Raw genomic sequence first — 11887 nt, 5'->3', positions numbered from 1 at the left:
GTGATACTGATATGAAACCCTGGAAGGTTTTAACACTCTTTAAAGTATTAATCCTGCCAGGTGAGGATAAGATTACTAACACAATTTTGAGCCAAAGTTGAAGCAAGCTCTATTAAATACTGGCCAGGAGGATGGGCACTGGCCAAGTCCATTCCCAGGATTCCCAGAGAACGGCTGATAATTGCATTAGTCCATTCCCAGGATTCCCAGAGAACGGCTGATAATTGCATTAGTCCAATGCTTATGAAGGCAAACCTACTAGGCTATGGACGTTTGACTTCGTCCAATCAGGGAAAAGCATCTATCCCTACTTCCCAGCTACATACCTTCTGCTTACGTGTGATCAAGCACATCCTGTGCATCTGGGACAACCAACCTTGTTTACAGAAGCGAGAACACATGGCTGGGACAACCAACCTTGTTTACAGAAGTGAGAACACATGGCTTGTTGTCTTACGTGGACAACAGTCTTCAGCACTCCAGAAGGTTTCAACGCTTACAGGCTAAAGAAAATTTTATTTTATAGATTTTTTAGGCACAGCAGTTTAAAACATAAAACATAATTTTTGCCCTCACAAAAGGAAGCGCCTGATGTGCTTTTCCCCAAGGAAAAGTGTTTCATGGGCTTACTACTGACAGCACTTGTGGCTGTCCTCCTGGGAACGTGCAGATAATTCAAGAGATGGGCATTAACTGTCATTGAGAGAGGCTCTTTAATGTGCTCAGAGAAAAGGAGCTCTGGGGAATTGCCACACAGGAAAAATAAGCATCTAAAGATTGAGGGAAAAACCTTACCCCATCAAATGGGGCATTTAAAACACCATATTTTGCTTTTGAGAAGCATTATGCCATTCTACCAAATTATTGTATTGGTTCATGTAATTCTTTTTTTTTCAAGACAGGGTTTCTCTGTGTAACCCTGGCTGCCCTGGAACTCACTCTGTAGACCAGGCTGGCCTTGAACTCTGAAATCCGCCTGCCTCTGCCTCCCAAGTGCTGGATTAAAGGTGTGCAGTGCACCACCACCATCCAGCTCATGTAATTCTTGATTGGCTCAAGAATAGATCAAGGGCCTGGAGAGATGGCTCAGTGGGTAAGAGCACTGACTGCTCTTCCGAGGATCCTGAGTTCAAATCCCAGCAATCACATGGTGGCTCACAACCATCCATAATGAGATCTGACTCCTTCTTCTGGTGTGTCTGAAGACAGCTATAGTGTACTTACATATAATAACATAATTTTTTTAAAAAAAAGAATAGACCAAAACCCAAATAACATCTGTTTGTGTTTTACCAGCTGAGTATATTGTGTCTTAATATATTGGAAACCTCATACACAATAAAGTAGATGCTGTGTTTACACACAGTTGTTCTTTTGGCTGTTGAGGTGACCACTCTCAGTACTGGTCTGTGATGATTGTTTATACTGTTACCTAGAGAGAATTCATCTTTAATCTAGATTATAACTTCAAGAGTGTTGTCACTGTCAGTAAGAAAATTGCATAGTAACACAGTGTACCAACAATAGGCCTGGACCGGGAAGAAGGCTGGAATGCCCATTGGTCCTCATTAAGTGTGATGTTGGTAAAGACAGTGTCATAATGCCTTGTGACATTTCTAACCCATTTTTCTCCAGGTTGCTTCAGACTTATGTTGGAGGTACCCTCTGTAGGGATGTAAATAATTTATATGGACACATTTACATTTGTTTCTGATGTGGACTGCATTATATTTAGTAGAAATTGAACTTCTGTTGTTCTTTGATTGCAGGACCTTTTAGTAAATGTAACATCATAATATTGTTTTCCAGGCTGCCAGAAATTGTCTAGTGAATGAAGCAGGAGTCGTCAAAGTATCTGACTTTGGAATGGCCAGGTATGGCTGAGTACTGTGTGCTTTTAAGTAATGGTCTCATTATTTCTAAATAGTTAATAAGCCTGGGGAGGCCTTGGGAGGTAGGTCAGTAGGTGAATTGCTTGCCTCCCAAGCCTGAGTTTGACCAGAATGCAGGAAAAAAATGCTAGAGTGGTGGCTCATGCTTTGTAATCCCAGAACTGGGGGTGGGGGGGCAGAGACTGGTGGATCCCTGAGGCTCTCTGGCTAGGCAGCCTAGATTAACTGATGAACTCTAAGACGTTGAAAAGAAACTAGGCTACGGCATTCCTGACCATGCCATCCAAGGTTGCCTCTGTCTGGCCCTACAAGCAAACCCTGCCCAAACTGAAACAAAAACTCAGGCCCTGGTTGTAGCCATGCTTGCTTGTAATCTAGTACTTAGAGGTGGAGGTGGAAGAATCAGGACTTCAAAGTCATTCCTGGCTAAATACCAAGTTTGAGGTTAGCCTGGGCTATGTGAGACCATGCCTTTAATTTTTTTTTTTTTTTTTGGTTTCTCTGTGTAGTTCTGGCTGTCCTCGAACTCACTCTGTAGACCAGGCTTGCCTCGAACTCAGAAATCCGCCTGCCTCTGCCTCCCAAGTGCTGGGATAAAAAGTATTAATGTGGGAATGACTTGCACCAATAAAGCGATAAGGAAATCTTTTCAAATGTAAGGTTAAATGAGACTAACTACATATTGTGACATTAATAATTCTCTCCACTAGATGGTAGTAGAGCCTATTAAATCTCTCTCTCTCTCTCTCTCTCTCTCTCTCTCTCTCTCTCTCTCTCTCTCTCTCTTTCTCCCTCTCTCTCTGTCTCTTTCTCCTTCCCTCTCTTTCTTTCTCTCCTTCTTGCTCACTTGCTTGCTCATTAATTTCTTTTGGAATATGTTTGGTGATCCAGTGTTTAGTATATCCTTGTTTGCCGTGTTTTTAATCTTTTGGTTTTTGTACCTTTACTACTGTTAGGATAGACTTTTAAGAAGAATTTTGTCTGTCCTTCCCTTTCCCTCTGTCCACTGAGCCATGCATATATTAAAAATCAGGTGTCTACTGTGTGACGAGCCTAACCCTGTGAGCCACAGCAGTGAGTAAACTGAAGGTCAAGCTCACATGCAGTGTAAACACTGGGAAAAGGAGATACATAGACCTGGAGAAAATGACTGTGACAGAGCAGGGGGGTCAGCAAACAGTGGCCTGTCAGTCCAACCTTACCTTTTTGTGCATCTGGTAAGTTAGGGATAGCCTTTTTGTTTAAAAAAAAGTTAAGAAGAGACTAAAAGCATATCAGAATACCAGAGAATTATCTGAAATTTAAGCCTCCACCCATTACAAAAAAAAAAAAACCCATAGTGTTATTGAGACTTGCAGTCTTGACCAACTCTTGATACTGACTGTGGTCATGTTCATACGGCAGAGGCAAAACCTTGAGCTGTCACAAGGATGTCGTGCCCTGCAGAATCTGAAATCCTCTGTATTACCTGGTCTTCCCCCGGAAAAGTCTACTGTCTTCTGTGAAAGTGCTAACTTGGGAGTGGGGTGGAGACAGCCATTGGAGATCTGGTTGCCAGAAAGGCTTTTCTTGCATGAGAACATTGAGTAGGCACCACAGGAGAGCCAGAGTGGTGCTACCTGAAGTCAGGGACTAGTGTGACATGCCCCAGGGAACCAGAAGCGGGCCAAGGAAGCTGGTCCAGAGGCACAGCTAAGAACAGTCAAGAAGTCAGAGAAGTGTTAGGTCCTCAGGCCAAGGCCAGCTCCCAAGAAGATGCTGGGCTCTGGAGGCCTGAACGCTATCATTAGCAGCCTCTGACTCTCTAAGCCCTGATTACCCAGTCCTCTCTGTGTGCTGTAGGTAAAGGTGTTTAGCACCTGACGGTTAGCCCTGCACTGTCTTACAGTCACTCTTCATATATTTGGCTTGCAGAAAGTTGGTACCCCTCTACCAGTCCTTGTAGAACTACTCTTTCTGCACTAAATTCAGACTTCTCTGACTGACAGCTGTTTGAACCAGCCCAAGGTGGCCTTGTCCACCGGATACCATCTTTGTCCGGTACAAGAGGAAGTCGATGTGCTCATTTGAATCTTTGCCCCTGGCAGCTTTAGCATTAACTTCATATAGATATGTAATGCATTAATAATCCCTCTGATAAATACCTGCTGCATATACAGCAAAGGGGTTGAGGTCCTCGCATCTGTTACTCATCAAAGATTCTCTCCAGAAGTGCTCAATGTTATGATTTCCATGTGTCTTTCTGGACGGATCTGTATATGTTCAGATAGAAAAATAATAAAGTGTGGTTTGAGTACGTGAGTATGTGTGTGTGTGTGTGTAGGGATAGTATTCTGGTATATAATTATGGTATATTACCATCTCCTTATACTTCTTTTTGCCTCTGAGCTCATTGATTTGCTGTGCTCTCACTGTTTGCATATGCTGTAGCTTTAAATTGAGGGGCTACGGCTCTAGTTACTTGTTTACCACTTCCTGTAAGCAGTTCTTCTTTAGATATTTTGCATACAGGGCCTTTGGATAAAGTTTTGTTCAGAGAACAAAGTCCCATACCCCAAAAGTTTGCAACAGTTGTATAGTATTCTGCCTCTGTTACCTCAAAAGAAAGAAAGATAAACAGCAGAACAATAAAAGTCCACACACGAGGCCACCTTCTCAGGTTCTTAAGCCACTCCAAGGAGCTAGACAGACAGCACCAGTCAAGGCCATGTGCTGAACGTTTTGATTCAGCCGGGCACATGTGTGGTAGACTTCAGTGACTGTCTCGGTCTGCCTTTGTAAGGGGGAAAACGAAAGCTCACGCCTGACGTGCAAAGGTGTGACCCACGGCGTGTCTCATCCTAGGTACGTTCTGGACGATCAGTACACAAGTTCCTCAGGCGCCAAGTTCCCTGTGAAGTGGTGTCCCCCGGAAGTGTTTAATTACAGCCGCTTTAGCAGCAAGTCAGACGTCTGGTCGTTTGGTAAGGCCCACGATGCACGTCTCTTCCCCTCCCTCCGCTCTGAAGAGGAAGCGGACACATCAGTTGAGTAACCTTATCGTTTTTCGTAGGTGTGCTAATGTGGGAAATATTCACAGAAGGCAGGATGCCCTTTGAGAAGAACACCAATTACGAAGTGGTAACCATGGTTACTCGAGGCCACCGACTCCACCGGCCAAAGTTGGCTTCCAAATATCTGTATGAGGTGATGCTGAGGTGCTGGCAAGAGGTACGGCTGTTCCTTTGTGTTGTCGTCTGGTCTGTAGAAACGATCCATAGTTGAGTCCAGTGGATGGGGAAGGTACAATTCTTGCAGCCCAGCGAAGGCTTGGCTCCTGCACAGGGATGTCCAACTCTAGCAGGAAGCTTTGTCTCGGTGCTGAATGTTGAGAACAATCTGAAGACATGGGCAATACTAATAGTTAGCTTCCTATACTTAGGCTGATGCTTCACTCCCAAGCGGGAACCCCTTCATGGCAGGTCCTTAGGAATAAACCTGGAGAAGCTGTTTCTCTCCTCTCCGTTCAGGAACTGTGGAGTTGAAAGGTTCACTTTCTAGAGAAGGGTTCTTCGTTGAACTCATTGTCTCTAGGTATCTTATTTAATCTCTAGAAACATTGAGATGTCACCTCTGTAGAAGACATTAAACCCCAGAGAGACCTTTGAAAGACTGCAGGTCACATATATTTCATAGCCAGTCATTTAGATTCCATTTTCAGAGAAGCCCTTTGAGGCATAGATGCTTTGTTCTGTGTCCATAAGGCTCACGAGGGTGATACTTACCCAGGGCTGGCTACCTACAGGGCATCAGAGGTTCATCCAGAGCCAGAGCCACCACTTGCTATAACACCTCCCACCAACCATGACTGGGTGCACAGAGGCTGACTGGGCAGGAAGTGGTAGCCAGGGAGAGCGGTGTGAGGGAAGTGGAGGATTTGGTTATAAACATGGTGTGTGTACCCGACTGAGGGTGGAGCTTAGTCTGAAGTTTGTGGGAAATGAGGTTAGCTGAGGACAGGATGGGGTGGGGGTCATAGAGGGCCCTCAAAATGAGTAAGACAAGGACTCAGAAAGGAACCCAGCAGCTGTGGGGTTGGTTAGAGCAAAGAGAGGTCATCCTGTGTCTCCCCATTCCCCAAGAGTCTTGCCTCTGCAGTGTTCCGCAGGATTTGAGCAGTGAGAATTTTCTGGGGAACGGCTTCCGAAACTCACAGCTTCTCTTCGACTTTTAACCGTAGAGACCAGAGGGAAGGCCTTCGTTTGAAGACTTGCTGCATACGATAGATGAACTAGTTGAATGTGAAGAAACTTTTGGAAGATAAATGGTGGCCCCCGTTTCCAAGGCAAGAGGAAGAAGGGGCGTGCCAGCGGAATGCAATTCACTTGGCACCTGGGAGGATAGACTGCTCTGCTTACAACGTGGGCGCTCCAACGTGTCTGCTTCTGATCCACCCTTAGCTCGGTGGCTATTTTGCAGGCTGCACAGGTGGTCTCTCAGAGCTGGTGACTTGAAGCCCTCATTTTGCTCATTCCTTCAAGGGTGCCAGCCATGCACTTTGCCAGCCATGCACTGTGCCCAGGCCTCAGGAGATGAACATGGGGCTATGCTAGCTGGTGCTAGCAGAAAGCCAGGATGTTTGTGATGGGGACGAGCCATGTCCCAGCATCTCTCTATACCCTTTGGCTTCTACATAAACCTGGGCCTGAGGTGTTGTCTACCACTGAGTTATAGGTAAAGAAGGAACCCACGTGGATTCATAGTAATCCTCTGTTTTGAAAACATCTCTTTCCAAACCTGTTCTTAGTAGTGTGTTTAAACATTTGTATACTGTATATATTGTAAATACATATAATATATAAAGTTATATATTTATAAGTAACATATGTTTATCTCTTTAGCTGAAATTTTTGTTGTTTTTGTTTTCTGAGACAGGGTCTCACTATGTAGACCATCCTATCCTCCAACTTGTAGACCTGCCTTTAATTGGAATTTTTAGGATTAGAGGATATTTAGCCCTAAGTCTGACAGCTGCCAGTTCTCTCTTACCCAGGGATTAAATACGGCTTTCTGAAGCAAAGACTGCCCGGGTCGTCTAGCTGCTAGATAACTTGACTCACAAGTAGACTGGTACAAATAGAAATGTCTGCCCGTCTTGAGCCACAGCATGGCCTATGATGAACTATTTGACCCTGACCATCATGCTCAGAGCTGATTAGAATTAGTGGGAATTTTCATGACAGAGTTAGTTACCTCAAGAGTCCTAAGAATGTTTCCAGGACATTGTAGATGCTCCTGTTAAAGTGCTGGACTCTGGACCAGAGGTGTTAGAACCAGGATGTATTTCACACAAGTCGGTCCCCAGAATGGCTTACTGTGGGAGTCCAGGGTGCTGCCAAAGGACCCAGGGAGAAGGTGTTTCGAGCTGCCATGTGTTTTTCAAGAAGCCTGGTTGGACTTGGATCTCTGGATTAGTGAACGTCTCCATCCCAGCCTTACACCAGACCCTAACGTCCATTTTCTCTGAGTGGGTTTCACTTGCAGTTTCCTTTTCCTCACGAGCTTTCAGGAGAAGAAGCTAACCCAGTTCCCATCGGTAGAAACCATTTCCTATCCAACGCACTGTCCTTGGTATTTGAGAGCTCCCCAAAACTGAGGAAGTAGCCCCTGTAATCTCTTCCAGGCTGGAGCATGTAGTGAGCACACAGGCTGGAGCTGGCTTCCCTCTGACCTCGGAGAACCACCTGTCTGGCCAGGAGTCTGAGCCGCCATATTGAAGGTCATGCTGAAGACTGAGCCTGATTCCTTTTATAATGGATAAAAGTGAAATATTCTTGTCATAATGTGCCATATTCCTTCCAACTCCCCACATCACCAAACCACATACACTTTATAATCAACACGTACCCCCTTAAAGCAGCCGGCGATATGCAAGTATGCCTTACTATTGCTGTCATGCCCCACCCATCTTCTCCTTTTATCTGGATGAGCTCTGAGAGGAGCCAGGGGGTGCTCAGGAAAGTTGAAAGAAGGTTGAGTTCCTGTGAACAGTTTGAGATACTTTCTTATCACATGTAGGTCTCGGGCAGGGTAGAATACATGTGTACATGCGTGTGTGCCTGTGTGCATATGGGGGCTAGAGTTGATGCTAGAGTTGTGTCTTCTTTGATTGCTTTCCACCATGTGTAGTGAGGTAGAATCTCTCAGTGAACTCAGAGCTGGCTAATTTGGCTAGTCTAGCTAGCCAGTTTGCCCTCAGGATCTCTTGTCTCCACCTCCCTAGCACTTGGTTTACTGGTGGGATTCCATACCCACTTGTCGATTATGTGAGGTTTTTGGCTCTGAACTTGGGTCCTTATACTTCTGTATTAAACAGTTTGCCCACTGAGCCATTTTCCAAACCCATACAAATACTTTCTATGGGAAAACAGAACAAATGATACATGGCAGAACTTGGGAACTATTTTCTCTTCTCTCTGTCCTTGTCCCTGTCTCTCTGTCTCTGTCTCTGTCTCTTCTCCTCTCTCTCTCTCTCTCTCTCTCTCTCTCTCTCTCTCTCTCTGTCTCTTTCTCTGTCTCTCTCTCTCTCTGTATGTCTCTCTCTCTTTCTCACTCTCTCTCTGCATGTCTCTCTCTCTCTCTCTTTCTCTTTCATCAAGGTTTCTCTATGTAACCCTGGCTGTCCTTGAGCTCTCTATGTAGACCAGGCTGGCCTTGAACCCACTTGCCTCCGCCTCTCAGAGTGCTGGGATTAAAGGCTTTTGCCACCACACCTAGCTTCAGTCAATCTTTTACACAGATCTTTAGATTCTCCCCTAATCCCAAATCAGGTCTCTGGAGTCAGTCCTAAATCAGAGGACTAAACATCCTAGTTTGGATATTCATGATCCTAGAATCCGGTTTTTCCCTGTACCACTTTGAGCCCTTGGGCAAATAAAATTTCTTCTTGTCTGTTCCTTTATTCCAGTGTCTGGACAGGGAAGACAGTTTTACTCGATCATTATGAAGGTCCCTTTTACCGAAATTCTGTGATTTCTTCAAAGTGTTTTCTAGACACACCCACGGAGCAGGTATGAGGAAGTGCTCACACTTCAGATCTGGAGACAGAGCTCTGAAGTTTCTTACATAGGCCGCTGGGTTGTCATTCACACACTCTTGAGGTTTTCAGAACAGGAAATTAGGTGGGGTAAACTTTGCCTGTGAGAAACGTCACAGGTCAACGCTGCTTTCAGTTGAAAGATGTGTTACTGTGAGTGGAGCACAGCTGAAGAACCAAGGCTTCTGTGTATGCCCAGCCAGCAGGGTCGCCATGATTCTGTCCTCTTGTGAGTAAGATGGGCTTTGCCATTTAATGTCACAGCTTGTTTAGGGGTGTCCTGCCCACTCTTGAACCCTAGGAGCGGGTTTTGCTAAAACAAGGAATTTGTGAAATCCTAAAAATAATTTCTTCAGATGTAATGACAGTATTTTGTGGCTTATTTAAATGGCTACCGTCCCTGATAAAATTATATATTTGAGAATTGAGAACATAAATGACGATAGCAAAAAAAAAAAAAAGTCCTGTACTTGCTTGTGTGGAAGTGTGGTCAATGTGATGTGATGTTTTCGTTTCTAGAATGATAAAGAACTCAGAGTAGAGGGTGCGGAAATCAGACTCTTCAGGTTTAGCCTCAGCTTTTACAGGTTCCCATTGGCACCGTGGTTGGATGAATAAGTCTACATCGTGAGCGCTCCCTTTCTGCCTCCTCCTATAACTATCATAATAAACAATGGGCAAAGCTGGCCAGCACATCAACTTAATTTGAGAGCTGCTTTGAAAGACTTCAGCACAATTTTTAGAAGCCCTCCCTCCACAGTTAATTTTAAGACTCAAGAGTGGCTTATTATGTATATAGGTTTAGAAAAGAAAAGAAAAAAAAAGACCATCTCTGATTTTAATTCTGATGCCCTTGGAATCAAACATCAATAGCACTTAGTCATTCCAGATTAGGTCAGAATTCTGATTTATGTTTTAGCTGGCATTAGGAAAAACTGACTGAGTTTTACATATGTCTTTAAGCCATAGCACTTTCTTAGGACCCCCAGACATTGGCAGGATTTATAAAAATAAACAAGTGCTATTTTCGTTGTGCCTTCCTGAATAGGACTTACAATTTTGATTCATTGAGGACAAAACATAACAACAACAACAACAACAACAACAAGGCTTCTCGTATTCAGAAATAGGCCAAGCAGCTCAAGACAGAAAATGATACAAAGAATTGTCACAAGTGCTCACCTCCCCAAGGGTAGAACAATGTTGAGCAGTCATAGAATATGGACTTTCAAAGGCTTTGATTGTTTCCCGTGAGGTCAGAACTAGGAAAAGGCCGTGGTTTATAATAGGAAAGGCTCGGCTACATGTAAAGCAAGTAGATGCAGAAGCTGTCTGTCTAGGAGTGAAGTGGGAGGCTAGTTATCTATGGGGTCTTAGATTTCCCCTTGGCCAAAACGGGGAATGGTTTTAGTGCAATGTCCCTGTACCATTCAGTGTCTGACAGATGGCAAGAATCACCTGTTTCCTTCTCCATGAGCCATAGTTAAACCACTTCGTTTTCTTCTGGGTGAAATAATGAGTGTTTGCCATTGACAAGGCCCCACCAAGCACCCTCCAGGGTGTTTTAAACTTAAAGATGCTTATTTGAAGGTGCTGGTCGTTGACCAAACACACTGACTATTTAAAGGGCTGCCATGGCAACCTGGAGTCACAGGCTGCTGGAGGGGAAGAGGAGGTAGTTGCATAGGATGGGATTTTGATCATAAAGGAATGGTGGGGTCCGAGGACACTCCTCCAGTGAGGTTACCTTTGGGAACTGTTGTTGGAATTGCCAGTGTGTTTAGCAGCTAAGTTACCATGAGAGCAACTTAGACATTTGCTTAGCTGCCAAGGTCCCGGTGCAACAGCTAAGGATTAGGAACTTTTTTTCCCTTTTCCTTCTTCTTGAATGCTTTTAATCTATTGCTTGTGTCTTTTTATTGTTCCCAATTTATAAAGTAGAATGAGAAACCATATAAAAATGTTTCATATATATGTATATATTTCATTCATTCATGTGTGTGTGTGTGTGTGTGTGTTTAATCTTATGTTCCAGTTTGTCTGATGTATGCCTGGGGTTCTGCTTAAATGCAGGTTTCTGGGTTCATCATCATCATTCGATCTGAGGGTACAGTAAGGACCTTTTATCACACATTTCCAGGGCCTCTCCATTCCCAGAACACTCTCACACCAGCCCTGCAAAGCTAATGCCCTATTATTACTGTAGTTAATATGAGGATAATCGGGGTAGCTGGGATAGGCATCCTATAGGCTGGTCTCTGGTGCTAACTACTTCCAGGTAGCCATGGTCATGAGCGATCAATCCCTCATCCTAGGAATCAGATTTAGCTCTTCTCCCAGAGAGAATATGTAAAAACAATGGGATGTCACCTCTGAGACTCAGTGCACAAAAGATACATCTCCTGTCTTGGCTGTCTCCAACCCCTCTGCTCCTTGGATCATCAGCTGCCCCGGAAATCCAGAATCCATGAATCAAGTGCCTGCCGGTTGAAGTGAACTTGGAAGTGGTTTTCTAGCTCCAAGCCAGCTTCAGAGAGACAATGAGCTCTGCTGAGCTGTTAGAGAACTTGAAGGGACTCTCGCTAGCCCAAGTATGGCAAACACAGCTCTGGCAGGCCTTGCCCTTCTTCCCCATTCCCTCTGCCCTGCCCTGCTAAACTGTTAGATTACATCCTAAGTAGATCCCCAGGGTCTAGTCCCTTATTTGGCCACTTCCTCTTGAGGCTCACTACCAAGGTCCAACTCTGAAAGTATTGAAGTCCAGCAATCAAAAACCCCCTTTGGCTGAGGTAATTAACATGCCCAATTAAAATCAAACATCTCATTCTAACACAGGGTTTCCCCTTTTACCTTCATAAATGACCATTTTCCTATGGGTCATGTCTGTCTCCTCTCACTACAGAGGCAGTACTTTGCGGAC

The 11887-nt window shown here is 44.5% G+C and overlaps 2 protein-coding genes across 12 annotated transcripts in view; both read left to right on the top strand.

Moving 5' to 3' along the window:
- Tec (tec protein tyrosine kinase) overlaps window positions 1-6753 on the top strand; it is a 115204-nt gene extending 108451 nt beyond the window's left edge. For all 10 annotated transcript variants that reach the window (XM_031342620.1, XM_031342622.1, XM_031342616.1 and 7 more), the window contains 4 exons: window positions 1810-1874; window positions 4737-4855; window positions 4945-5102; window positions 6112-6753. In XM_031342620.1, the coding sequence (XP_031198480.1) occupies window positions 1810-1874; window positions 4737-4855; window positions 4945-5102; window positions 6112-6195 (426 nt within the window). In that variant the 3' untranslated portion in view covers window positions 6196-6753. The remainder of the gene's footprint in view (window positions 1-1809; window positions 1875-4736; window positions 4856-4944; window positions 5103-6111) is intronic.
- Window positions 6754-8565: 1812 nt separating this feature from the next.
- Txk (TXK tyrosine kinase) overlaps window positions 8566-11887 on the top strand; it is a 56632-nt gene continuing 53310 nt past the window's right edge. For both annotated transcript variants that reach the window (XM_031342614.1, XM_031342613.1), the window contains exon 1: window positions 8566-9196. In XM_031342614.1, coding sequence (XP_031198474.1) covers window positions 9181-9196 — 16 coding nt within the window. In that variant the 5' untranslated portion in view covers window positions 8566-9180. The remainder of the gene's footprint in view (window positions 9197-11887) is intronic.

This window comes from Mastomys coucha, unplaced genomic scaffold, assembly GCF_008632895.1.
Source record: "Mastomys coucha isolate ucsf_1 unplaced genomic scaffold, UCSF_Mcou_1 pScaffold22, whole genome shotgun sequence".
NCBI classification, from domain to species: Eukaryota; Metazoa; Chordata; class Mammalia; order Rodentia; family Muridae; genus Mastomys; species Mastomys coucha.
The sequence above is the reverse complement of the archived record's forward strand: the minus strand, read 5'-3'. Positions and strand labels throughout refer to the sequence as shown.